The 27,812-nt window shown below is 42.9% G+C and overlaps 2 protein-coding genes and 2 long non-coding RNA genes across 7 annotated transcripts in view; 2 read left to right on the top strand and 2 right to left on the bottom strand.

Annotated features, from left to right (window-relative positions):
* The window catches only part of SLC33A1 (solute carrier family 33 member 1), a 28,827-nt gene extending 22,968 nt beyond the window's left edge, over window positions 1-5,859 (top strand). Inside the window, exon 6 of the mRNA XM_053305609.1 lies at window positions 150-5,859. Coding sequence (XP_053161584.1) covers window positions 150-317 — 168 coding nt within the window. The 3' untranslated portion in view covers window positions 318-5,859. The remainder of the gene's footprint in view (window positions 1-149) is intronic.
* LOC128349402 (uncharacterized) lies at window positions 18-11,144 on the bottom strand. 2 transcript variants are annotated; one of them, XR_008318804.1, is made up of 4 exons: window positions 10,440-11,144; window positions 8,803-9,397; window positions 1,856-1,897; window positions 18-331 (listed from the first exon to the last, which is right to left on the bottom strand). It is a non-coding gene; the product is annotated as an uncharacterized LOC128349402 (long non-coding RNA). The 2 variants fall into 2 exon arrangements; XR_008318803.1 differs by lacking the exon at window positions 10,440-11,144 and adding an exon at window positions 9,464-10,426 and having other exon boundaries at window positions 8,803-8,878.
* On the top strand, window positions 10,900-25,292 carry C3H3orf33 (chromosome 3 C3orf33 homolog). 3 transcript variants are annotated; one of them, XM_053305610.1, is made up of 5 exons: window positions 10,900-11,112; window positions 16,126-16,185; window positions 18,612-18,765; window positions 21,721-21,881; window positions 22,027-25,292. In XM_053305610.1, the coding sequence occupies exons 1-5, from the start codon at window positions 11,029-11,031 to the stop codon at window positions 22,291-22,293; spliced, it is 726 nt and encodes a 241-aa protein (XP_053161585.1). In that variant the 5' UTR covers window positions 10,900-11,028; the 3' UTR covers window positions 22,294-25,292. The 3 variants fall into 3 exon arrangements, with proteins under 3 accessions (XP_053161585.1, XP_053161586.1, XP_053161587.1); XM_053305611.1 differs by lacking the exon at window positions 10,900-11,112 and adding an exon at window positions 11,170-12,145; XM_053305612.1 differs by lacking the exon at window positions 10,900-11,112 and adding an exon at window positions 17,370-17,535.
* LOC128349403 (uncharacterized) lies at window positions 22,052-27,724 on the bottom strand. The gene is made up of 3 exons (XR_008318805.1): window positions 27,565-27,724; window positions 22,272-22,416; window positions 22,052-22,187 (listed from the first exon to the last, which is right to left on the bottom strand). It is a non-coding gene; the product is annotated as an uncharacterized LOC128349403 (long non-coding RNA).
* Window positions 27,725-27,812: the final 88 nt, after the last annotated feature.

Here is a 27,812-nt window from a genome sequence, read left to right as displayed (position 1 = left end):
CAAAGCTGCCCAACAAATCAGGAAAACGTATTTTTAATATAATGACTCTTACATTAAATGCAGCTTGTTCATCCATAATGCTCAATGTACTTTTAACTTGAGGTGTGTGTGTATGTGAATATAACACTTTTTCTTCTCCTTTCTCGCAGCTGTGTACAAAAGCAGGTGGCTCTTGCGTCATTACCCTTGATGGTTATTACGTGGAGTCCATTGTATGTGTTGCTTTGGGATTTGCTTGGTGGCTCTTCCTTGGACCAAAACTCAAAAAGCTGCAGGACGAGAGATCATCTTCATGGAAATGCAGGAGAACCAGTTAATGGAACTTAAAGACCTGGGACATTTGGGAAGTTATTACAGCTTAGTCCTGGGACAAACCTGTGTCTCATAATAAGTATATAAGAATACAAAACACTTAGAAAAATTGTCAGTTTACACATGCCAAATTACTGAACAAAAATGTAAAGCCAGGAAAGTAGTATATGAATCTCACGTTTGCCCTTTTGATGCACCATTCTTGGAGAAAAATTACACTTGAAAAACAGCATTTCTAGACTACACTGCTGTTCTGCTCACTTGCAGCAGCTGTCTGCCTTCTGATTTGAGTTATTTTAATGTTTCTAAACAAGGATCTGTGGATATGATACTCTGTCAGCTTAAAATAATTTTGATTCAATATAAACACTAGATGTGTTTTCTAAGAGACCTATAGAGGGGATAAAGGGTACAAGACAAAATTTCCCCTTCCAATTACTGTATTGCTGAGCATAACTACGCTTGAGGGGAGAAAACAATAACTATAAAAGTTTCTCACAAATGTATTTTCCTGGCTTCTATAAGCTTTAAAGGTTGATAAGAGGAATATTTTTATAATGGTGAATATTAGTTTTTTAAACATGTACACACATTATTTCAAGACACTTTAATTTGCAAATAGGAATGGTTTCTTCATTGCAAAATTAGTATGAGGGAATGGCTCACTGGACATCTTGATAATCACAGCCAGTAATGCATGGGTTACATTAACCAGTACTGAAGAGAGGGTTTCTTAAAAGGTTAGGCACTAGTGTGGGAACAGTGAATTCAGTTTGTGGACAAATAAGTAGATTGTGGCTTCGCCAAGAACGGAACATCTCTATTTTTGCTTTTTAATGTGTAGAGCCCAAAGAGGACCAAATAAAAGAAACTTGGTGCCTATCAAAAAGAGGTTGTGCAAGATAGTGACTGAATACTGTATTAAAACATGAACATACAGACACAGTCATACCGTTATAATTGAAGAAAGAATAGAATATTCATCCAGTTGTAATAGAAGATGGTTGTTCAATCATTCCTGGCTGATGCCACAGATCTATAGCAGGCAAAGTAATTTGTTGCAATGAAAATTAAGAGGAATCTCCTCTTTAGTGCCTTAATGATACACAACCTGTTGTATGTCACATAAAAAGGAGGCACTGTGTAGTATGTTTGATGTATTTTATACATCTTTTGTGATTATTAAAATACCTTTAAAAGGTATGGCAGGTTAGTGTCAGACTTCTGATGCTGAAATGCTGAAATAATAATATCAAAGGTATTTTCTGACTCTGTTCGACTGGTTATTTCAAGAGATTACTTCTTTCTGAAATGGCTTTCTTGATTGCAAGTGAATCTCTATCACTTATGGTATACCATTTTCTTCTAGAGCTCTCGTCAGAGTAGAACAGGAAGATAATGCATAGATCTTGAGCACACTTCCCTGAAAGTGAGTTCATTTGAAATTGGTGGGACTTCTTTCCAAGGAAATGGGAATAGGATCAGAGTATCGGAAGGCATTTTAATTATATCAACAGTAAATACCAATTAATAGTACTCTTACTTTGATGAATGCTCCTTCCCACCTGACACATTCATGTCCTGCCTGGAAAACAAAATGACCTTCCGTTAAACAACTTGTAACCTAACTTAGCAGGAAGTTGAGTACTAGCATCTGGATTTAGGTCCATGGATTCAATCGGAAAGTGTATGACTGTTTAATAGGCTTCTGATCATAATAATAGGCTACAATCTAAAGATTATATTTTATTTAAAGCATTTCCAAAGTTATCTTAAACTGATTTGGATGCTCTGGCAGTGCTCTAAATAAGTAGAATTTTAAGATTGTAGCCCATTATTGTGTTCAGAAACCCATTAAGTAGCAGTACTCCTACTGAATCCATATATTGATGTCTTATTTGCTCGTGACAAGTTGTTTAATTGGGGGTCACTTCTTGGATGTTCTTCAAGTAACTGGTTTCAGGTTCCTGGTATGTTGTGTTGGCTGAGCCCTACTGTCTTCATTTGGACTTGGTTGATAGAATATAGGGTTGCCAGTTGACTAGTTGCAGCTTCTGCATCTTTAATGCAGCTTGATGTGCAGACATTAGCAAGTGGCAATTCTGGTCTCCCTCTACAAAAAGCTTCAGTTGCTGATTTCTGCAGATCAAGCTGATGTTAAAGGCTTCCAAGTTAGATGGATCAGCTGGAATTTCTCATGGAGTTTTGAGCCTGAGTATACTTCAGATTAACAATAGCACATTATCTACTTTGTGACATAGTTCTGTTTGTATAATCAGATCTATTTACTTGAATGAAAAATCCATAGTGCTTTCACTAAACACTTTTTTTCGTTAATTGTTTACAATAACCTGATTTTGTTTGCCTTAAATTCAGTCTGCTTTCATTGACTGAATAAGCACAAATAAAATAATCTTGGTTTTATATTATATGCATATAATAGTTCGTTAGAAGATATCTAGTGGCATGAATGTATATTTTATTCTGGATCCATTTTGTTTTTAACATTAAAGAAAAGCCCATTGCATATTTTTTTAAAGGTTACTGTCTTTAGTGAGGGGCTACTTCTGGAAAAAGGTATGAGAGTTCTAGGAGACACACACTAAATATCTAGATCACCTTTTTATATTTTGCAATTCCGTATTACTGTTTATACCCTGTGCCAAGATAAAGTCTATGCATTTAAATTAGTTTGAGCTGGAGTAAGTTATGTGAATGGCTAAACTAAAATCCAGAATCAATAGCAAAGCAAAAAATAAAGCATTCATAAGTGGTGCTTAGTCATGACTAACTTAGTCTGGATCCTACCCAGTGACTGTGATGCGTGAACCATTCAGCTAGTTCAGCCTTAGACTTTGGGCTTGCGTTTCTCAAACACCAACTCCATGCCCGCATACTATATATAAAAATCACAGTTGAAACTTTCAAAACAGCTTGTCTACTGTTGAAGGAGAAAAAGGTAAGGAGTCCCACTGGGCTGGGGGGAGATTAGGTCTTTGACGCCTGACTTAACAGCAGCTCTCTCCTTGGTGGATTTATTTAGTTCTTTTTCATAGACTGGAAGATGTCTTAAATCTGGGCATGCGCATACACAAATCTGAGAGAGAGAATTAAGTGACCATTCTTCTACATTATAAGGTGTTTAGTAGCTCAGCATTGTCTCTTCACTAATATTTTAAAACTTCATTTTCTAGTCTTGGACACTGGTTGACATACTGACAAATTTTACTTTAGACATGAAGTTAGGCATGTCCGTTTTATTTCAGAGAGACATAAATTTTGTCAGGATGTCAGCCATTGATCATTGATGTGACCAACAAATTCCTACGGATTAAAACCATATAACAGAAAACAACCCTATATGTAATACATTTAAAACATTATCTAGTTACTACAAATGTCGCTATTCTTTAGTACTTGTTTTGTCTGTTTCAGAATGCAGACTGAAGCTGAGGTGTGAGTGTGTGTGTGAGAGAAAATATAAGGGAAGATGGTAGTATAGCTCCATATTGAATATAGTGACTGTTTCTCCCTATGTACCAGTAGAATATGAATAGACTAATTTTCCACAAAGTACAGAGGAAAATACTCAGTTCTTATGCAGAATCTTCACATCAGCATTTCATACATCAGAATCCACCATTTTGTACTATCTATAATTTCCACCCAGTGTACAGAGTTGAGAAAACTGCAACAAACAAAGTAGTTCATGAACTAAAGCCTCAGCCGCCTTGCTTTTAAAATATTGCCTGAACTGATATTAAATGAAGACAAAACCTAGGTTATTGAAAGTATCTGCATTGTGTGGGAAAGCAAACAAATTATGCCAATTGATATAACTTTCATTACACAGGACAAATGTACATCAGTGGGAGAAAGTTCTAATTAAAGTCTGATTTAGACTTTCACTGAAATTTGATTATAGAGGTTGTTCCCATCATTGGAATAAATGATAACAAGTAGTAATAGCCTCGGTACATATTTGCTTCCCATTTGGGGGGATAACGTGAGATTCCTGATAGCAGTTTTGAGCATTCAAGTAATCGAGTACACTCATATTATGAAAAGTGGAACACACACACCGTTCACAAGACAGGTGAGATAGTCATCTTATCACAAAGAGAGAGGCAGTATGGTGAGTACTGCATAAGAACTGCTGTATAAGAACTTGTTACTCAATGGCTTGTATCCTGCAAATACTATCCTTATTAAGTTTCCCAAGCTTTGCTATTGTTTCTGGGTTACATAGGAAGCTGCCTTATACCGAATCAAACCATTGGTCCATCTAGCTCAGTATTGTCTACACACAGACTGGCAGCGACTTCTCCAAGGTAGCAGGCAGTAGTCTCTCTCAGCCCTATCTTGGAGATGCCAGGGAGGGAACTTGGAACCTTCTGCATGTAAGCATGCAGCTGCTCTTCCTAGAGCAGCCCCATCCCCTGAGGTGAATATCTTATTGTGCTCACATATGTAGTCTCCCATTCAAATGCAAACCATGGGGGACACTTTTTAACAAAGGGGGCAATTCAGGCTTGTTACTACAAGAATTGTCCCCTTTGCTAAGCAGTGTCCATCCTGGTTTACATGTGAATGGGAGATTACATGTGAGCACTGTAAGGAATTCCCCTTAGAGGATGGGGCTGCTCTGGGAAGAGCATCTGCATGCCTGCATGCAGAAGGTTCCAAGTTCCCTCCCTGGCATCTCCAAGATAGGGCTGAGGGAGACTCCTGCCTGTAAGCTTGGAGAAACAGCTGCCAGTCTGTGCATACAATACTGAGCTAGATGGACCAATGGTTTGACTCTGTATAAGGCAGCTTCCTATGAGCGTGCCATTAACTATACATTTGTGATTTTAAGAATATTATTTGCTTTTACCTGAATTCTAGCTCCATGTGAATCTTCAAAAGTTCATCAGACATAGCCAGAGTGGTATTGTATAATATATAATAATTGCCTTCCTTTTGAACAAGCCTAAAACAAGTTACTCAAGGCAATCTAAGTTATATACAATCAAATCCATTTTTTATAACACTTGTGTGCTCACTTCTTGAAGAAAGACCAAATGGACTTCTTAAAAGGTGGTTTAGGAACTCAAAATTATTTCATACTTTGACTGTATATACTCTGACTGTATATAAAGGGGGAAAAGAGGTATAATGTATATATTGGAATAAGTTTGGTTTTTATCTATATAATATGCTGTAAATTAGGGCATTGCTATTTTAAAATACAAATAGTTCAATTTACTTTGATACTTTGAAGTGGTTGTTAATCATATTGAAGAACAGAATGAAATTATTGGCCCTTTGGTAATTAAAAATGGCCAAATGCAATATTACTGTTAAAATAAGGAAATGAACCAGAAGTGTTTGAGGTTTTCTTTCTCTTCACTTTAAAGCTTTTAAAATATTTAAGTCTTGTTACTTGCAAAGCATTAGTCCACACTATGATTTCCTTGTTATTGTTAAAGTGCTGGGTTTATGGAAACATCTCATTAGAAAATCCTGGAAGCTCTCTATTTTGTTTCAATAAAAACATTGTTCTAATTTTTTTCTTTTTGTTTATTGATCGAAAATATTGCTAAAAACAAGCGCTTTTGTTGGGGGGCATTTTCACCATTAATTAGTAATGGTGTTACAAACTGATCTGAATTTTGTGCTATAACTTCCCTCTCCTCCCTGCACCCCTTTTCCAGCATTGTACTTCTAAGACCATTTTTGCCAATCTGAGGTAGGAAAGATGATTGCTTCATTAAGGAATGTCTGAGTTACCTGTGTCTTCAGTTACCACTGAACTGAAAACAGCTGAAGCATTTAATAGTGGCGTATATATTGTCTTTTATATCATGCCCAATCAAAGATTATTTTGAAGCCCTAAAACATATAAAGAACCAATAAAACCCCACACAAAGATCATAAAAGGAGTGCAATAGTAAATAACACTGGCTAAAACCTTGGCCTGAAGTAGCAGCAAGAAAAACATCAGTAGCACTGAATTAAAATGCCTGGCAAATAAAATGGTTTTTACTTGATGCCAGGAACTCATGAGAATAGGCATTGGCTGTATGAACCTGAGGGCATTCTACAAAGGGGTCCCATCACTGAAAAGTCTCCGTCACCACTTGTGTAAGCTCAGCAGGGGAACCTGACCTCAATGCATGTGGTGGCAGCATGCCTCATCTACCTGTTGCACGGGAAAGGCAGCAAGATATACCTTCACCTTATGCTTGTGGCTTCCTAGAGGAATCTGGCTGGCCACTCTGAGAACAGGATGCTGGACGATATAGCCTTTGGCCTTCTTAAGCAGGGTTCTCCTTATGACTTAGCTATGATGGAACAAGGGGTAGGGGATGAATGTCCCTGGGCTCCTGAGGGAGAGCTGAAGGACAGCTTGCTCTTCATTCTCTAAAGCAAGGGTGGGAGGGCATCCATCTTCACTTTTGTCCAAGGGCCCAGTCCAACCTTGTTACACCCTGTCCTATGTTGATGAGTAGATGATACTTGTATGTCTAGTTAATGTAACAGTTGTGGAATAAACTAACCAATATTGTCAATGTGAATAGGGGAAAAGGCACACAAGAATGTCATTGTTGGGTATGACCTACATGCTTAACTTGATTGTGACAGGAGAGCTGTGCCCATCTTGTGTAATCCCATTTTAGCAGCAGCTTTGAACACCATAATCTGACTACAGAGAAGTCCCAGTTGTATGAGGGAAAACATGTGTTGTATGAAGTGTGGCATGAATGTATCTTCCGCACAGCACGATCCATATCTACAAGTAAGAAATCATGTGAAATGAACACAGGCTGCTTCTAGAGGGAGCTGCACCTGAATTTCTGGATTAAATCATAATTTCTCCATAAGAATCAATGGGGAACAGAAAATATTAATAACTCCCAAATGGCTGGGCAGAAAACTCTGAAATCTCACTCAGCTGCTCCTTGCCCATTGTGCTGCATAAGCGGCAATATTGAGTGGGGGGGGGGGACAGCGGAGCGGAGCAGAGTTGCGGGCTCGGGCTGAGAGACAAACATGCAGGCCACCATTTTAGTCCCCCAGCATGTGTCGCCGGTGGACCAATCGGAATTGAGGAGTGCCTGCATAAGCAGCCTGCTCCATCACTTTCCTTTCTGTTGCTCTGAGGGCAGGCACCCTCCTGCCCATCCCTTAACTCAGTGAGGGATACTCCAGTCGCCTTTTGGGGCCAAGTAGGAATTGTTTGGGTCGCAGCTGGCTGGCAATGGTTGTGGCCATATTTTGCCTACTTCTCTCTGATTTTGTTGAGGTTGTCACGGGGATTATTTGGCCACTTTGGAGACAAGTGTGGGTCAGGGTAGGTTAATTGCATTGGTGTTGGGCTGGAGGGCCGTTATGGTGAGTGGGGATATGGAGGAAGGCTTGGTGATCTTGTGACTCTCGGGCTGGATCCACTCCCATTCGGATGCATGCCAGAGAATGCTGCTCAGTGCCTTTGCCCTGAGTTGAGGTGTGGCATGCATCCCCTCATCGGGGTAACCTCGTGGTTAAGAAGAGGTTTAGTCTGGTACTGAGCCAAATCAAAGCCTGGTCCTTCACCCGCCTGTGAGTATACCTCCTATGAGATTGACCCACATAGGGGGTACCCACACTTTAGTTTAATTCCTCGTTGCAGGTTTTGTGTTCAATAAAGTGGTTTCTTCCAACTACACACCTCTTGTTATCTGGGTCTGGTTCGCAATGTATTCTTTCATGATTGCAGGATTGAATGTGGGTGTTCAAGGAGATCAATCTGCTTGTTGATTATTAATGAATTTATATTCTTTAATTAAATTTTTTTTAAATTAAAAATCAACAGCTGGATTGATTCCCTTGAACATCAACAAATTTAATGCTACCCTCATGTGCTACTCCCATATGAATTTTGAAAACTTTCTGCCCATCAATTCTGGAGCTATAATATACAATATAATATACAAATGGGGGTAACATTCCTTTTATATGAAGTTCAGGAACAGTTTCCTGCAAATGAGGCTTGAGTGATGGATAGAGTGGGGGATTCCATTCCAGAACGTTTTGTAATGTTCTGCTGCTAAACAAAGCAGTTATGACACAAACAGTTTTAGAAACTTAAAAAAAATTCATTTTTTAAAATCTACTAATTCCTTGGAAGTCTGCACACCTAGTCTTCATTGACTGTTCTGAAAAGACCAGTGGACTAAAAATGGAACCAAGCACCCACTTCTATTAGCAATACACGACTTGCTTCTTAAGGGTCTATTTCCACACTGGTGGTTTCACATGTCCTAAAGCTAAGCAACAATTTTGATGTTCCTTACCTCACAACAGACTTTCTGGTATGAGTTTGTTGCTTTTTTAGGCTTGTGGGAAACCATGAATTGCTTTATGCTTTTCAAGCCAAACCATTTCCTGCAAATAAAGAGGGATGGGGCATCCAGTTCTCTGCACAACTCTGTTCCCATGCAAGACAAAAGTATATTTTTTACTTACCTTGGAGAAGTATCTCTTTCTCTTGAGAGAACAGATAGATTGCAGTTCCTTGTAAACTGGAAAATTACCTTTCAGTCTGCAAAACAGTAGTCAAAATGGTCAGATCAATGTTTAATCATGATTGATGTCTTCTGTGATTGGTTTGAAAAGGCCACTGGGCCAGAAAAGAAACCAAGTAGCCATTTTCTTTGGCAAGAAAGGACTTCTCTCCATGTTAGTGGTGACCACCTGTGATCTTTTATACTTTACACATTGTGTCATGATTTTTGTTATGAGGTGATTTTCTTAAACGTGAAGAAATCTATGGGTTTTTGTTTTTGTTTGCTTTTCCTGATGATTCACAAAATGAAGGTTGTCTTATTGTTGTTCATTTGTCTGTAGTTTCCTTTTCAAGTTGATGTATTTCCAGGGTGAAGCTTCTTCTCCAGGCAATGTAGTATCTTTTCCCTTACTGTCTCTAGAATTAAGCCTTGACAAAGCTTATTTACAGAGCCAAATAAAGAAAGGAAGCGAAAGATTTTGGCATCTAAGAGTTGCTGAAATACACATCTGCTGGACTGCTCAGTTTCAAACTGCCTCCTGTAGTTACAAATTCCTGTTCGAGAACAGAAAGATACTTCTTACATTCATTTGTATATTTAAAGGGCATACACATGCTCACCCCATCTATTTTTGGGGAAACCAAGCTGGAAAATCAAGCTGCCCCAGAGAGATGCTGCTGCTCTTGTATCCTCCACACCTTGATGGCTAAAGCTTAGTGTTAAAGCTTTAACCATCACCAAGAAGACAATGAGCACATAACAACAGAGAAAACACAGGTGATGTCATAATTGTGCACTGCAGAGGTGGGGGCAAAGTGCTGAGTCTCATCACTGCTGAGACATGCAGCTGGAGAGCACCTATACACACTACAAACATATACATGATCATACTAGTCCTATCCTGGCAGTTCTAGCCTTGAAAGAGTGCTGATAATTCTCAGAGTGACTAAACTGTTTGAGTTTCCGATTAATCCCTATGGGGAAATTATCTGATTTCCCATGTTCAGCTGGGGAGAGAGCAGAGGTGTGCACGTAGATAATTTTGGAACCTGGACCGAAAAGCCTTTGTAGCCCCTCCGCCTCCCGCAAGTTTAGCATCATTCCCCCTACACACACACTGTGACAAACACAGTATTTTTAACGTGGGTTCTTGAGGGCACAGACAGCAAATGAACTCACAAGAATGTAAGAATATAAAACAGGTACATTTCAACAGGTCCAAATGACCAGGCTCAAGCTATCATACTTTGCACACATTATGCGAAGATCCAGCTCCCTTGAGAAGTCTATAACGCTGGGGAAAGTTGAAGGAAAGAGAAGAGGACGACTAGCAGCAAGGTGGATGGACTCGATTACGACTGCAATGAATGCACCACTGGGAGACCTTAAAGGCCAAGTTGAAGACAGATCATCCTGGAGAGAATCTATCTATGTGGTTGCTAAGCATTGACACTGACTTGATGGCACTTAATCAATCAAATTTCAACATGCAACTTAACATATCCCCATCACCCCACATATTTCTTCCCCACTCTTGTCTCTAAAGCAGCCAGTACCAATCATAATCAGTGGGGCTGCGGTGACCACACCACTCACCCCAGGCAGAAAAAGGAGGATTTGGGAGCCCCCAGGGGGTATGGAGAGGCCCTGGACTTCGGCCCCAAAGTCCAGGGGTAAAAGTGCCACTGGCAGAGATACTGGGAGATACTCTGGTGTGTAACCTTGGAGAAGCCAGCCGCTGCCAGTCTGTGTAGGCAGTTCTTAGCTAGATGGACCAATAGCCCGACTCAGTATAAGGCAGCTGAGCTCCTCACGCTCCGGCTCTTGCAGACACAGGCCCCTTCAGAGCTTCTTACGGCGCTACTGTGTAGAGATAATCTTCGTGCAAGAAAAAGTATAAGGGCAGCAAGGATGCTTAATCCACGCTGCCATGTAAACAAGCTACCTCGGCTTCTCATTCCCTTTTGAAGTGCTTGTTGCAGTGGTGGGTGTTGGGTTGGCCTGTTATGTCAAAGAATAAAAGGCGGCGGCAGCAGCAGCAGGGGGAGCGGGCGGGGGAAGCGCTGCTGCTCCTTTGAAACAGAGCGAGAGGCAATCAGGCAATGCAACCCCCACAGGCGACCAGCAGGCGGCGCTGCGGCCTGGTGCGGACGACGGAGGCGCGAGCGGAGGAGCCGCGGCTGCCATGGCGGGCCAGCCCGGCAGAGAGCCGGCGAACTATATCGCGCGCCTCTCCGAGTGGGCGGACGCGCATCTCACCCTCGTCAGGGTACGTAGCGGGACTAATGGCTCTGCGGCAGGAAGAGGCGTCTCAGTGCTGCTACACCGGGCGGGCACCGCGGCCAGAGCAGGGAGGGAAGGGACGCGCAGGCTCAGTGGAGGCAGCCGGGCTCCTCCGGGTCAGGGTGCAAACAGGCGCCTGTGCCACGAGCGAGCGCAGCGCAATGGTTCAGGGGTGCTTAATTTCCGCCGAGGCATCCTGCCCGCCACCTCCCAGTTCGTAACCCAGGGGTGCGGGCTTCGGTTCGTTTCTAGAGCTGGGTGGGCACTCCGTGTTGTACTCGGAGACACACCCAAAGAAAGAGCCCCTGCTGCTGTGCTGGATCAGACTGAAAGAGGTGGTCCATGAAGGGTCCAGCTCTCTGTTTTGCGCACTGGCCAGCCAGGCGCCCCTGGAAGCCCACAAGCTGGGCCTGAAGGCAATAGTCCCTCCTCCCTGTCCTCCCTTTTCAACTCTTTTTCGGAGGTATACTGCCTCTGGACGTGGAGGTTCCACATAGCCGCCGTGACTGTGCTGCAGTGATGCAGCAGGCCTCTCTTCCACGAGTATATTTCATTCCTTTTTAAAGCCATCTAGGCCAGTAGCTTTGTTCACCGCCTAGAGATGTACATAACAGGCAGAATGAAAGTTAAATAAATAATGATCACCGTTTTCCAAGGCAGCAAATGCCATGAATTAATTACTTGTGCTAAGAAGTACACACTCTTATTTATGATTAGTTTCACATTTTAAGATTGTACTTGGCACAAAAAAAACAGGTCCTGGATCTCTAAAGGTAAAGTTGTGCCATCTGGTGGCCACAGAGCCCTGTGGTTGTCTTTGGTAGAATACAGGAGGGGTTGCTTCCTCATATGAGATGATGCCTTTCAGCAGCTTCCTAAATAGCTGCCCGATATAGTACCAACAGAGATTCAAACCAGCAACCTTCTGCTTGTTAGTCAAGCATTTCCCTGCTGAGCCGCTTAAGGTGACAACAGTCACCAGTGCTACGTTAAATAAGTGGAAGCCCTTTATGCAGGAGGTGAGATATATTAACTGCCATATACCTAAGTGATTGACAGTGAAACCTAGATGTATTGGTTTTGCCATGGAGTTGAGGGTTTCATTGCATAGAATCAAATGCCACTTCTGTGGGGTCCCAGGACATTTTGAAATAACTTGTATAGTAAATGCATGGTCCTGGAAACATACTTTTGCATTTTGCAGTATACCACACACTAGCCCATTTTTAGCATCAAACATTTGACTCCCAAATTGCAAGCATTTTAGAATTCTGTATAGTTAGCAAATATTAGGGAAGTTGTGACAGCCGATTCTGACATTAATTTATTACATCTGTATATTTTCTGCCTGACCTCTCTCTGTCAGTGTGTGAGTCTGTGTCGACAATATTGCAAATGTTTGTTTGACAAGTCTGGACTGAAAGGCTTGCAAACCTACACCACTTACTTGGAAATAAGTCCCATTAAACAGTGAGATTTGCTTTGGAGTGAACATGCATAGGACTGCAAAAGAAGTTAAGGTCTTTTGATTGATTGATTAAGTGCCATCAAGTTGATGTCAACTCTTAGCAACCACATAAATAGATTCTCTCCAGGATGATCTGTCTTCAACTTGACCTTTAAGGTCTCTCAGTGGTGCATTTATTGCTGTTGTAATTGAATCCTTCCACCTTGCTGCTGGTCGTCCTCTTCTCTTTCTTTCAACTTTTCCTAGCGTTATGGACTTCTCAAGGGAGCTGGGTCTTCGCATAATGTTTCCAAAGTATGATAGTTTGAGCCTGGTCATTTGTGCCTCAACTGAAAATTCTGGATTGAATAGTTCTATGACCCATTTATTTTTTTTCCTGGTTGTCCATGGAATCCTCAAAAGTCTTCTCCAGCATCAAAGTTCAAAAGCGTCAATGCTTTTTCTATCTTGCTTCTTCAGTGTCCAGCTTTCACATCCATAGAGTGTCACGGGAAAAACCATTGTCCTAATGATTCTAATCTTTGTAGGTATAGACACGTCATGGCATTTAAATATCCTTTCCAAGGCCTTCATTGCAACCTTACCAAGTGCTGGTCTGTGGCGTATTTCTTGACTGCTGGATCCTTTACTGTTGATGGCCGATCCTAAAAGGCAGAAGCTATCCACTACTTCAATGTCTTCATTGTCAATTCTGAGACTGGTTGCTGTGCCCGTTGTCATTCGTTTAGTATTCTTTACATTTGGTCGTAGTCCCATTTTCTCACTGTGCTCCTTGACTTTCATTACTAGAACTTGCAGATCATCTGCACTCTCAGCTATCAGAGTGGTGTCATCAGCGTAGCGCAGGTTATTGATGTTTCTTCCTCCAACTTTAAAACTTGTCTTGAAATAACAAAAATTACTCAGCTGAAGAAATATGAATTGATTAGTTTTATTAGTTTTAAATCCATTGATCTGCAAATGAATGAAGCAGTAGCTCTCAAGAAAAAAGCATTTTTCTTTTATTTTTCAGATAATGCACCTGAGTCACAGCAGGTATCATCTCAGAAGAGGCATTTTCTCCTGTGTGAGAGAGGAGTACAAGGAGGAATGCTTCTTCTAAAAAGTGATCTGCATCCTTTGTTAAACCATCCATGTGAAAAATAGATTTGAAGTCTGCAGCCTGATTTTCTAGGAATAGCTTCATAATCACCCTTTCCCCACAGGCCTTCCATTAATGAGTATCTCTCCTCTGTTTTACCTTGATGGCGGGATGATTTCAGCATATTTCTAATAAAATTTTATTATTGTTTTATTTACTCTTTTGAATTTGTTGTTCACTACCCTGGGGTCCTAGGATGAAGGGTGGTATGCAAATATTAATTAATAAATACATGATCAGAATATTTTAAGCAGACTAATATTTTATTTATTATATTTATGCACTGTCCCAAACTTCCGTCTCTGGGTGGTTTACAGCAGTCTTAGTTTTAACCTTGGTAAATGTCCACTGAGATCAAAGAGCCTCAAGGAAATGTTCTTCAGGAATGCAACATTATCATGCATTTTTATTCACCATTTTTGGAGTCTTCCTTCCCCCTCAGCAGACATCTTAATTTAGAGCAGTGTGTGCACCTCACACAACATTTTCAACTTCAAGGTTGAAAAGAAGAAAGTTTGAGAATTCATCCCAGTAACTGCAAAGCTGTTACACAGACTAGAAGTTTGGCCTAGCCAAAACAAAAACCATTTCTGATCTCTGAGACTAATTCAATTACTTGGTATTTGATAGTTTTTGAAATTTTATCATTTCCATTTACTGAACTGCATTGCATATATTCCAATATATATATTGCAAGTATTGATTTCTTAAAATATATGTTAAATCATATAAAATCATATAGTTAAGACAGATGGGGTATTGGCAATGTACACATTGAGGACATTCACACAATCAAATATAGTGTTCTGCCCAGGTTTGTGAGTTGTGTGTGCTCCCAATTTTTGGTTGTGTGGAAGCAAGGTAGGAGGTAAACCTGGGTACAAGTGATTGTGTGGAAGCAAGGTAGCAGGAAAAGCTACCTAGATTTTCCTCCTAACTTACTTCCACACAAACGAAAATTGGGAACATACACAGCTCCCAAACCCAGGTAGAACACAGTTTTTGGTTGTGTGAATGACCTCATTATATTACCATAAAGTCCATGTGAGTTATTTATTTATTTGATTTAATTTATTTATTTTATTTGTATTTTTTGATTTAATTTTATATGAGTTCGGTGAGAATTAAAGGTTTTTATTTATTTTTTTAAATTTAAAATGTATTAACTGTCATTGATTACAAATTGCAATACATTACAAATGAAATCGGATGGCAGAAATGCTTGAAATCCTAATTGGCAACCACGTAACAGGGCCATCCTTTGAACTGAGCAAAGGCTGAAGGGCCACCCAAATTGGCTCTGCTCACACTGACACACTCTCACTAGCAGAAATGTGGGTAAAACCCCCTCTACCTGAACAGCAACAGAGACTTAGGTAATGTTCTTGTTTTACATGTCATGTTATTTCCCCCTGCCCCACACCCTCTGGCAAGGCTTAGGAGAGGTCCAAGGGAGCAAGTTGACTTGACATCATATGGAAACCCTAAGTACGTCTCCTAGTCTCCCATCTCCCTGCCTGGAAGCCCTAAAAAGGCAGCCTTCTGACCCAGAGTTTGGCACTCTTCCTCCATTCCCATCTGCTCCTGCTGAGCGTGTTGCTGGTATGCAGATATCAAGAACGTGATGATGTGGGAGAGGCTGGCCCTGTAACGGGCTCAGGTTGTGAGGGTGCTGCCCCAGGAAGCTCAGGACCTGAGAAAGCTACTTTGGGGGACTCCAGCTCTGGGGAACTCTCAGATTCTGGTCTGGGTCATAGGAACATAGGAAGCTGCCATATACTGAGTCAGACCATTGGTCTATCTAGCTCAGTATTGTCTTCACAGACTGGCAGCGGCTTCTCCCAAGGTTGAAGGTTGCAGGCAGGAATCTCTCTGAGCCCTATCTTGAAAAAGCGAGGGAGGGAACTTGGAGCCTAGCTGCTCTTGTTTTTGCTGTGGCTCATAGACAGAACCTGGTGCATAATGGAAGAATTATTGGCAGAGCTGAGCTTCCACTTGTGTTCTTACCAGGAGGGAGAGAGGAAGTGGCTGAAATGTATAATGGCATGATGGTGGGGTGGGTGCCTTGATGCCAGGGATTATGCTGGGGGCTGGATAGGAGCACTTAGGATCTCATTGGGCCCTGGGTCAGTGATAGCCTGAGCCTAGCTTAAAGGGTCAAAACCAAAAGGAAACAATGAAAAACAGACCAAATATATTGTCCATGTGTCACGTTTTTGAATAATTCTATTACCATTTTTCAAGGAGAACTACATTTCAGAATAATTAAATCGTGGGGTAAGCTCAGTGTGTCTGCCACCTGTAGTTTGGCATCCACAATGTTCGTGAAGATGATGTTCAAAGTACATCATCTTCTTTAATGATTTTTGAAACCTTTTCCCCCCCTGCAGAGCATCAGCACAGGAATGGCAATAGCTGGCCTGATTTTACTTGGGAAAAGCATTAAATTGGTAAGTTACAGACTGAGTTCAATAATACTTAATTTTTATCAAACACCTATAGCAGCTAGGTGTTGTATAGGGAGAAAGGGAAAGTTATAAGAAAGTAATTGCTCTCCATTTGCTTTGGTCAGTTAGAATTTCTGTTAAACTTCCCACTTGGAGACAGTCTCATCATGATAATTGTTAGGTCAGGTGCATGCTGTGAAAGCCCTCTTTACAAATATTTATATACCGCTCTTCAACCAAAGTTCTCAAAGCAGTTTACATAGATATACATAAATAAGGAACATAGGAAGCTGCCATATACTGAGTCAGACCATTGATCTATCTAGTTCAGTATTGTCTCCACAGACTGGCAGCAGCTTCTCCAAGGTTGCAGGTAGGAATGTCTCTCAGTGCTGTCTTGGAGAAACCAGAGGGGGGGGGGAAGTTGAAACCTTCTGCTCTTCCCAGAGCGGCTCCATGCCATAAAGGGAATATCTTACAGTGTTCACACTTTTAGTCTCCCATTCATATGCAACCAGGGTGGACCCTGCTTAGCTAAAGGGACAAGTCATGCTTTCTACCACAAAGGGCTCACAATCTAAAAATAAGCATAAAGGTAGGCACCAGCAATAGCCACTGGAGGGATGCTGAGCTGGGGATGAATAAGGCCAGTTGCTCTCCCCCTGCTAATTAAAGAGAATCACCACTGTCTGGCTCCACCTCTTGTATTAAATGGCTGCTTTCTCTAACTGAGGCCTGAACTCCCCCTGCAAGTGGAAGATGCCATTTCTGAATCCTCCCCCGTGCAATAAAGTCCTGCAAACAGCAAGCTAGCACATCAGGGGCGCTTTCCAGACTAGCTGCTCATTAGCAGCAAAATGCCTCTGTTTGGGCAAGTCGCATTGCAAACGTAAACAGCAGGGGGAGCAGTCTCGCAGCAACTAACAACCCGAAAAAACAGCAATTTTTCCATGCCGGATATACCACGCCCTAGCTCCATTTCGCAGTGATTGAATTCAAAAGAAGGCACTGGAAATGTGAACAGTACCCTGCTGTCTACGTAGGGACTGCGGTGTCAGGATGCAGGAAATGTGGAAGCACACTTCCGAAATATGTCCAGACCCCATTGTAGGGTCTACTCTGGAAAGCGCCAGGGAGAATGATTCTGGTCCAGCTGTTTGCCTGTTTTGCTGCTTTTCTATTTCTAGGACGTTTTGAAACATTTTAAGAGGGAGGATTAAAACATGTGAGCCCACCTGCAGCTTGAAATATTACCATACGACCATCGCAGTAGCTTTTGTTGCCACAAGCATTTCTTAACTTGTGCTCATATGGAAATATGCCTCTCTCTCTTTGTACATCTCTCTCTCTATGGTACGTCACATCCTTTGGATCGACCTTGGATTATTGAATTGAGCACATTCCCCAAACCTGTTTTATTCTGCTTATTTACAGAACCTCCAGGCATTGTTTGCAAGGTCTTCTATTTTTATGAAGAGACCTTGCAGGACAACAGGAGTGAAGGTTTGGTAAATATATCCTGGTGACCCAGCCTTCTCAGCAGTAGAGGCCAGTTGTGATTTGAGCAGCATATTCAAGGGCCAGTCTGGTGGGAAATTCCACTTTGAAAACAAGCTCTGCTCCACTCACCACTAGTTCTTGCGCTTCTCCCTCTGTATACTGTTCTTTCGAGTATAACATTGGCCCAAAGTGTACCGTTGGCCCTGTGATCCACATTTCTCCCCCTACTGTATTATTTTGTTTCCTTTATGAAACTGACTGGGACCAGAGCTGGTTTCAGGATTGAAGGAGCCCCAGGCAAGGTGACCTCTCATGCCCCCCCCCCTTAACATAATGGCAGACACTGGCGGGGGGGGGCATGGTGGATAGCACCTGCTGGCCAGAATGCTGCTGCTGCTGCTTCTGGAGCACTGAGAATGAAGGCAGCCGGTGTCCACTGCCATGGTAAGGGAGGGGCTCCACTTGGCTTCCAGTTGCTAGCTGGATCCAAACCTACCTGTGGTGTCAGTGCGGGTGTCAGCAGTGGTTTCCTGTAGGATGGTGGGCTCTCAGCAGCTGCCCAAGAATGCCTTGTTCTGATGGCGGCCCTGCCTGGAATTGAAGGGGAGCTGCTGAGTACTTTCCTTCCTTACCCGCAAGATGGAAAGTGTACCCATCTTGTGGTGGGTAGTAACACAGTATGTGCATCATGGGGCCATGGGTGCGTTAAGCTTTGAAAGGGCAATGTACAGGGCTAGCATTTGCCATTGCCACAGAAAGAGCAGAGCCAATTCTGCCTTATAATGGATGAGATTTTGAAAGATTTTGCTGGAGTTTTGTTGTGCACATTAAATTGTTGTCAAGGTCCACGTTCTGCATATGTTTTTGTAGTTTTTGTGCTTGAACCTTCTTCCCTTTCTCTCCTCTCCCGCAACCCACCCCTGCAATAGACAACCAAATTCAGCCATGCTTTGGATATTCCAGTAGAGTTTATAGAGAAGAATGTTAAGCTACGGGGGCGATTACACCGGATAACTGAGCGAGGATTAGAAATTGAACATGTCCCCATTATCCTTCCAATCATTTCATCCTTACAGAAGAGATGTAAGTAGTATGAGAAGGATGATTAAGCCAGTAATGACAAAGTTAAACATTCTCGAATGACTCTCAAACTTGATTTTTGAAAAAAAATAAATGAATTCCCTGGCATGCTTGAATAGCCATCTCTAGCATGCAAAACAAATAGAATATGTGCTGGGAAATTTTAGTAGAATGTTAATAAACTTTTTGAAAGGGAATCCAACAAAGGAAACATAGAATTCTAGGACCCAAAGAACTGTGCATTCAGTTCTGCCTGTCCTAATAGACTTTGGGCTGGCATTTCTGAAGGAGCCTCCCCAAGCATGCAAGTGTGCATGTGTGTGTGCCCTCCCCACCCCACCACCCCCACACTACATGGCAAATTGCTTTTGAAACTGAAAGGACTTTCAAAAGCCAATTGTGATGTGGCATGGGGATCTGTAAATCAAAGGAAACACATTAAAAATCCCATTGACTGAGCATATATTTGGGCCTAAAGTAGATCTTTAGTGAAATGTTCCTGGAAATTCAGCACTGGTTGTGGTTCTGTGTGCCCTATGCTTTTTCCCCTCAGCTGTGTCTGAACTGCAGTTCTCACATAGAGGCGCTCTTACTCCCGGAACTTGGGGGATCCAGTCTGGGGCCTCTGAGGCCCAGGGGGGCCTCCAAAGGCCTAGGGGGCCCTCCTGCTGCTAACCCACCCCACTGCTGCCCCACAGCATCAAACTGCAGCACAGAACACTTCTATGTGGCCAGGGTGTGGGGGTGAACTGAGCAGGCCTCCCCCACCCCTGTGGTGGCGGCGGATGGAGTGGGAGCGGCTGCTGGGCTCGACCATTTGGCCCATTGGCCCTTGAACTGCGAGGAAGCTCCGCCTGCTCACTGAGTAGACTGAACGGAGCTTCCTCGCTGTTCTCAAGGGCCACTGGGCTGAACAGTGGAGCCCAGCTGCTCCTCCCCCTCTGCCCACTGCCACCACAGGGGTGGGGGAGGCCTGCTCGCCTCACACCCCCCCACACACCCCCACACCTTTCGGCCCCGCACATGGCGTAGCTAGGATCATTGAATTTTTTGGCGCCGCAGGGCAGCGGGGTGGTGGCAGGAGGCCCCTCTGGGACTTTGGAGGCCCCACTGGACCTTTTGGCGCTGCCATAAAATGCAGGTTTGACTTCTCCCCCCCCCAAGACTTTTTAATTTTAACTTACGTTGGGGGTCTCCGAAGCCCTTCAGGGCCGGGCACCAAAATTACCTAGGTATGCCCCTGTTCTCACATTAATTATTATCATTGTTATTATTAAAATATGTATATACTGCTTTTCAACAAAAAATGTTCTCAGATAATTTACATAGACGAGCAAAAAAAAAAAAAAAAAAAAGGAAAAAATGACAGGCTTCCTGTCCAAAAGAAGCTCACAATCTGAAAATAAATACAAGGGAGATACCAGCAACAAGCAACAGTGTCCCGGAAGTATGCTCTGCTGAAATGAATTTGGACAGTTGCTCTCCCTCCACTAAATATTAGTATATAATGTAAATATATTCCACTCTACAGAAGGTGCCTCTATATCCAGTTAAAGGTAAAATGTGCCGAGTCGGTGTCGACTCCTGGCGCCCACAGAGCCCTGTGGTTGTCTTTGGTAGAATACAGGAGGGGTTTACCATTGCCATCTCCCGCGCAGTAAGAGATGATGCCTTTCAGCATCTTCCTATATCGCTGCTGCCCGATATACGTGTTTCCAGTGGGGATTCGAACCGGCAACCTCTGGCTTCCTAGTCAAGTCATTTCCCCACTGCGCCATTAGGTGGCAGTGCTAAATGTCATGTCCAGCTGCCTGTCTGGCACCTCTCCACTTGTGAGGAATGCACAAAAGGAAGCCACTTTTGTACAGGTGTTTGAAGGCAAAAGTTTTGGAAATGAAGCTACGGGAGGGTGACCAGAGACCAGAACCTATCGGGCGTTCCAGCACTCTGAGACAGATAAGCATTCCACAAACTTGGTTCTTTCCATAACATGTTGCAGTGACAGGAAGACCTGCCCCTGTTCCATGCAGGAATCCTGTCCCTTTTGTACTGTGGTCCTTCCTAGCTATAGGGTGCAAATGTCCTAAATGGAGGGCTGCTTCACACATTGCTGTTTGAATGGGAACACCTGCATTGTGTACTTACTAAAACTATGATGTTTGAGGTGCATTTCTTTCTTTTTGTTAGAGCCCTGTGTACCATGGAACATGTGCTGTCGAGCCAGAGTCCACTGTAGCTCCTTTTAGCAGGTTTCTGCACTGTACTTAGGTTGAAAAAGAAATAAGATATATGCACTGCAGATGTTCTGGCACAATGCAAGTCTCTAAACTGTACTGGTTCAAATAATTAACTAGGAAAGGTGACTTCTGGAAGTTTCCATTTCACCATGTCTCAGTCCTGACCATTTTTGAGACAGAAACTGAATTATTTATTTACAGCCCTTCCCCTAAGGAGCTCAAGGCAGCACACCTGGTTCTCCCCCCTACCCCGCCACCTTCCATTTATCCACACATCAATTCCGTGAGGCAGGTTAGGTTGAGAGACAATGTGACTGGCTCATCCAGTGAGCTTCATGGCTGAAAGAAGATTTAAACCGATATCTTGTCAGTCCTAGTCCAGCATGCTGCTATTAGTCTGATGGGGGATGTCTGTTCCTGATTTTTTTACTATTAGTACTAGTATTATTTATATGCTGCTTTTCAGTTAGAAATGCAAAATGGTTTACATAAAAAAATAATAAGATGGTTCACACTGTAATAATGCCGTTGACTTCTGCAATAGTTCTTGGCTCAATCAGAGCACAGAAATGTTAACAGTTTTGAAACATTAGCTGTAAAACCAAGAACATTCCCTCAAATTTGAAATCTTCTATGTAAAGTGGGGGACTTTAACCTCGCTGTATATCTGCTTAGGTTTATTAAGCCAATAAAGTGTCTCTGGTCGTGTATGTGTCTTTAGGGCATTCAGATGGTTTGTTGCTGATCAGGCTTGCTGGTGTGGAGCTGACACCAGATGGCACAATCTGGTTGAAAGAAAAGATGCAACCTTCACAAATGATGTGGTTCCAACTTCTGGGAAGGAAGGAATCAGCACTTGATTGCCTTGTGGTAATAAATAAGGTAAGTAAAGACACAAGAAATATTGACAACCTTCCTTAAACACTGTATATTAATATTTTTTAACTTGACAAAGTACTGCCAATGCTGTTGTTTTTTATTCTTATATAAGACACACAGTAATGCTGCTAATGTCCTTTCTGAACAGGGTAGATTTTCCAGTGTCTGCCTGAATGAAGAGATCCTGAGACAAGGCCTTGGCAAGACTGTTCGTGTTGAGGGACTGGCTCATGAATCGCACATATACTGGAAGCTTCACAAGAGGCTACTTCAAGCTGAACTGAAAGCTGTGAAGAAAAATAAAGGGATCTGGAAGGAAGAAACGTATATTGAGAAATTTAAGGGCCTTATGAGCAATAATAAATATGTGAAGAAGTTAAAACAGTTTGCCACCTGGCTAAGAATACGCTTCTGAAAGCAGAAGGTTTTGTTGGGGTGGCAGAGAGAGAACCACCACTAGATGGACATGGCTGCTACTTCTTGTTTTCCTTCCATCGCAGTGATATTATGATGTGGCCTTCTGTTGGTGGCCTCCTGCCTTAAGGGAAGAAAATGAAAATATCCAGAATTTTTTCTGAAGATAGTTGCATATATCACATTTATATAGTAGAATAAATGGAATACAAGCTTTTACAAATGTTTTAGACATAATCTATAATGGAACAGTGGCATACAAATAAAACAGTGAATGAGTGAAAATGTTCCTCTGCTCAGTGAGCCGTAGCATTTCTTCTCCTGCTGGGCAGTGATGCAGCTCAGCTTTGTGCTTTTCCTCAGAGCTGGGCTCTGTAATTGCTCATCAGGAGAAGAAATGTTAAGGCTCACTGAGCAGAGGAAAATTCACTCATTCATTGTTTTAGTTGTATGCTGCTGTTCCATTATAGATTATGTCGAAAGGGTCTTACAGGAGATAGAAATACTGATCATGGGACACCCAGATTAGATAGCAGAGAGAGTGGAACACCTTCTTCCCTACAAGGCTGTGAGTGAAATTTAGGCCCAATTCATATGACTCAGCTTGTGGCAGCCACATTTTTTAGTCAGGTAGTGCTGACTTTTGACTTCATCAGCCAATGGCATGATGGTAATGTACATGCTGTCACCATATGCTGAGCACAGCTTGGATTGGTAAAATAATTTCAGGTTTAAGTTCAGTGCATGGCAGTAGCATACACAAAGTTGTCTGCTGATGCTCCTTGAAATGGGCACTGCTTGGCTGAAATCCATGGCTACCATCCATGTGTCGTGAGATTTAGCCCATAGACATTATGGAATCTGTAGTCTCTGTCTTAAGGTTATCAAAAGTGTTTATCCATTGTACCACAGAAAAGCTATAAGCACCAAAGCATAGCAGTTGCAGTTCTTACTTTATCTTGAATATTCCCATTTGTGTTTCTGGGATTATAGAAGTGGTGATGACCGATCTATGTACATACTCACACAATTCCTGTGTACTAGCCGACCCCGCACAGCATCTGTGCGCTCTTTGGGGCCGGCAGTTGCCTCTCCCCCCCCTTCTGCCCCAGTCTCTGCTTCCGGGCCCAGCCACTTCTCTTCCCCATTGCCACTTCTGCCCCCCCTTTCTTTCCCCCCTCCTGGGCCTTGCCTCCGCAGCCAGGCTTGGTCTGCCACCTCTGGCCTTCACGGCCGGGCCGCTGCAGTGGCAACCAATCCTCCTGGGTGTGCCTCAGCCAATCAGGCGCGTCCACCGCCCAGCCAATCAGCTGGGCTCTGGGATGCACATTCCAAGGCACACCCAGGAGAATTAATATAATAGATTCTGAGGCTTGCTTCTAATGTAACTGAGTGGGCACTGCATCATCTTGAGATGTCATGACTGAAACCCATATGAGAAAATTGCTTTACACACAAATTGCTTCCAGTGTTATCCAGCACACATGTAGATACATTAGAAGTAGCCACCTATGTAGCTGCTGCTTGTGTGAATTGGTCCTTGAGTTCTTGTGGGGGCTAAATAGGTTTAAAATCAAATGCATCTGCTTAAGCGTTCTAAGGTTGTATTCCCACTCAAATTAAGGACTTGCCTTCCAAATAATGTGTATTGTACTGGAGTACAAGTTGCTGTACACCTTCATGGTGTACTCCTGCCAGAATTAATTGACTTGATCATAAGATCTGAGCACAAGTATTTATATATTTACTTTGGCAAAACATAGTGTGTGCCTGTTTGTTCTGAATCATTTATTTATATGCTTAACTTGAATTTTGAACCCAAATAATAAGGCTACAATTTCAATAATCTTGTCTAAAAATCTCAAAAGCAGTTATGGTCTACATGGCAGATTAAATATTCACTGTTTACATCAAAAGCAACTAATTCCAGTAATTCTGTTGCTGTTCTGCGTCTTTGCAAAAATCAGTCCTTTACAAAGGAAGATAAAGTATACATTGCTTAGAAACATATTAACATATTTAATCACTAGTTCTTCAGTAATTTGTAAAGTAGTTCACCCATTTCTTGTGGCTCAGCCTGTGACATTATCAGAGTAAAAGCATACAGCATGGAGCTCCTGTTGCGGCTATGACAGATGGAGTTCTGTGTTTACCCCAAGTGTGGGATTGGATGTCAGCAATGAGAGAGCCCTATTTGTGAGCCAGCATCTGAGGCCATAGCTTCTGTCTTGTCAAGGGAATAAACCAAAAACTAGTGCTTTGTGTTATCAAATTCTGTAATTATTGTTTATAACTCATAATAATTAGTATGTGACCTGGATACATCGACAAAACAGAGAAGGGTGAGGCATCGAGCTGGATCTTTTGTGAGCTAGAAGGTATTGAAGTGGCAAAAAAAATGTCTGGGTGAAGGGACTTGTTCTAGCACAGTAAGTCATAATGTGCTCCTTGACTAGCCTTTGGCTCTGCCATAATGCCTTTTAGCAGACCAAAAAAATGTAACACAGTTCATCTCTCATCTGCTCCATCTCTTCATAAGAAAAGTTGGAGCAGAGGCTGCTTGTGCAATATCAATGCAGATGGCTACGTATTGTGTGGAATGAGTTTATGTGCCTATGTAATATCTAAGCATCCTCTTTCTCCGTTGGGCCATTGTAAAGGAGAGGTCCCCATGACTTGAATAAACGACTGCTATGCAGAGAGGGGCAGGACAGCGAACTCTCATACCCATTCTGGGGAGGGGAACACATGTGGTGCTCCTCTACCAAACCACTGGCCAGTGGATCAGTGGGGTTGGCGGGGCTAGTCTAGCACCCCTTCCCACAGTTTCTCACCCACGCCCCAGGGTGAGCAGCATCGGTTCTGATTAGGCTATTCAAGCATAGAATTTCTGGATCGGGACCAGGGTATATTGTGTTTATTATTTATGTCAGAAATAACTCCATGTCTGTTCCATTTTCTCTTTTTTTCCTGTTAAAATAAAGTCATGTTTTATAATCATGCTGACTCATGCAATTCAAGCTAGATGAGACATCCCAAGTATTTGCTTCTGTTCCCATTTTACAGGTCGGAGTGCCTTTTTAAAAGATATATAAATAATGTTTTGCATACACTGCTCCCCTTAAATATTGGTGAAATGTAAATGCACACCCCGAAAATCTTTTATCTGCATACTGGGAGAGAAACCCTCTGAAAGAGAATGCTAATTAACTTGGCAACTTTCACATCAAATATCTTGTCTAGATCTAGGACAAGCATTATATGAGCTTCCATTATATTTGCTAGTAACATGTCAGTTATTAGACTTTAAACACTCCTGATGGCTCAAGGATCTGTACACAACAGCCACCTATGTGGCAGAGCGCAATGCATGTGACCCGCCCAGGGACATTTTTGTATGGGCCCAGATAAAAATGTAAGAAATTAAATACTCTGCCTCCACCACCTATGAGTGAGTAGAAGAGGAAAGGTCTGGTCTATGCCTTGCCTATAGTAGCACACATCAGCCAATTATATCAATTGTGCCTGCTCAGGCTGTGACCACCTTCTGCAAGCACACCATAAGGCAGTTCACACAATTGGTACTTGGGTAGGAAACATGTCCTACCCAAGTCCAGGAGCTCTGGTTGCTCCCATTTTGTGATCATCTGTGAGCCGCGAAAAGCTTACCTCCCCTTCAGATGATTCTGTCTATGTTGCATTGGCCACCCAGACAATTACCAGCTTCTGCCAGTAGCAGTGAGGTTGGGGGCCTGGAGGCCCCCGGAGCTTCCATAATGCACCGTGTGAATGTGTGGTCCAAAACCTGGGCTAAGCGACACGCTCCCTAAGTGGGCTTGCCACCGCATGGCCGCCAGGAGCCACATGGTCCCAAGCAGTACAAATGTGCACAAAAAACCAAGCTGGGCTTCCTTAGCCCAGTTTTTGGTGGTGAATAGCTTCTGTGCGTGTGAAACAAGGTAGGAAGTGGGAAGCGTGCTCATTTGCCAAGCCCCAGCTGAGTAGGGTGGTTTTTCCCTCCTACCTCATTCCAAAGCTGGGGATGGAATCTGGGGCTTAGCAAACAACCAGGAGCCAGCGTGGCGTAGTGGCTGGAGTGCTGGACTAGGACCAGGGAGACCCGAGTTCAAATCCCCATTCAGCCATGATACTAGCTGGGTGACTCTGGGCCAGTCACTTCTCTCTCAGCCTAACCTACTTCACAGGGTTGTTGTGAGGAGAAACCTAAGTATGTAGTATGCTGCTCTGGGCTTCTTGGAGGAAGAGCGGGATATAAAATGTAAATAAATAAATAAAATAGAAATAAAATAAAATCTCCTACCTTGCGGTACACTCACAAATGGTCACAAAATAGGAGGTGCACGTCTCCCAAAGTTGGGTAGGATGTGTTTCCTCCCCAAGTGCTGATCCTGTGAACTGCCCTATTGGTTGTTCCTGTACTGTAGCTCCCCATAAGTTAGTGGTGGCAGCTGATATGTCCACTGACCCTCTTCCCCACTCAACAGCCCCTGGCTGGTTAGACCATGGCTAATCACCACAACATACACTGACAAAGGGTCCTCTGTTGCCTATAAATCTCTCCCTTGCCCCATCCCTGCAAAGGAACACTACTGTCTCATATCTCTCTGTGTTTTTGTAAAGAGATGTTATAATCAGTAGATTGCATCTGGCATCTCTTGCAATGCTAATCTACCTGAGTGTTTCCTGTGCAACTCTCCAAGAAATGATTGAGTTTTGCTCTAGAGTGGGACCATGTTCTAAAATTAGAGTAGGCACACACATACTGCGCCCTGGTGGCGCAGTGGTAAAACTGCCGCCCTGTAACCAGAAGGTTACAAGTTCAATCCTGACCAGGGGCTCAAGGTTGACTCAGCCTTCCATCCTTCCGAGGTCGGTAAAATGAGTACCCAGAATGTTGGGGGGCAATATGCTAAATCATTGTAAAACCGCTTAGAGAGCTTCCAGCTATAGAGCGGTATATAAATGTAAGTGCTATTGCTATTGCTATTGCTATACTCTTTTCAGCAGATGCTGAAAGACACTCGAGTAGCAGGGTGACTGAGTGGTCTGCTGGCCCCGTGGCACAACACAACCACCCTTTTCCAGGAAGGCTGTGCTGTCGCAGGAGGGGACTTGTAGGAAGAAAGGACATAGGCAGATGGTGGTGGTACCAGGGATGAGATGGGACAGGTGCAACTGACCGTGCTAGAACCCAGTTATGGAAAATGAAGAGGTCCAAAAATGTTGATGGAAAAAGTAAAATGATACGCACTTGCACATGATCAGAAGGGGGTGGCTTGTGGCTTGGAAAAATCTTTATCTCTCTCAGACTCCCAGGGGACAAGGTGGACTCCTGGCCCTTCTTGAACTCCAGAATGACTCGGTAGGCACAGAAAAGGTCAGCCTCAGGAACAGCCAGGGGAGGAGGTTAGTTTGTTACCTGAATCCTCCTCCTGGCTTACTGCATTCAGCCAGTTCCCTCTCCTGGAGAACTCCTGGCTCCCATATGCAGAAGCAAGC

The sequence above is a fragment of the Hemicordylus capensis genome, chromosome 3 (genome assembly GCF_027244095.1).
Source record: "Hemicordylus capensis ecotype Gifberg chromosome 3, rHemCap1.1.pri, whole genome shotgun sequence".
In the NCBI taxonomy this organism is placed as follows: domain Eukaryota; kingdom Metazoa; phylum Chordata; class Lepidosauria; order Squamata; family Cordylidae; genus Hemicordylus; species Hemicordylus capensis.
The sequence above is the reverse complement of the archived record's forward strand: the minus strand, read 5'-3'. Positions and strand labels throughout refer to the sequence as shown.

Coding starts and splice junctions, on each gene's coding strand:
- C3H3orf33 (XM_053305610.1), top strand. CDS start 11,029: ATGGCGGGCCAGCCCGGCAGAGAGCCGGCGAACTATATCGCGCGCCTC. Junction 16,186..18,611: donor TTGGGAAAAGCATTAAATTG/GTAAGTTACAGA, acceptor CCCCTGCAATAG/ACAACCAAATTCAGCCATGC. Junction 18,766..21,720: donor TTCATCCTTACAGAAGAGAT/GTAAGTAGTATG, acceptor ATGTGTCTTTAG/GGCATTCAGATGGTTTGTTG.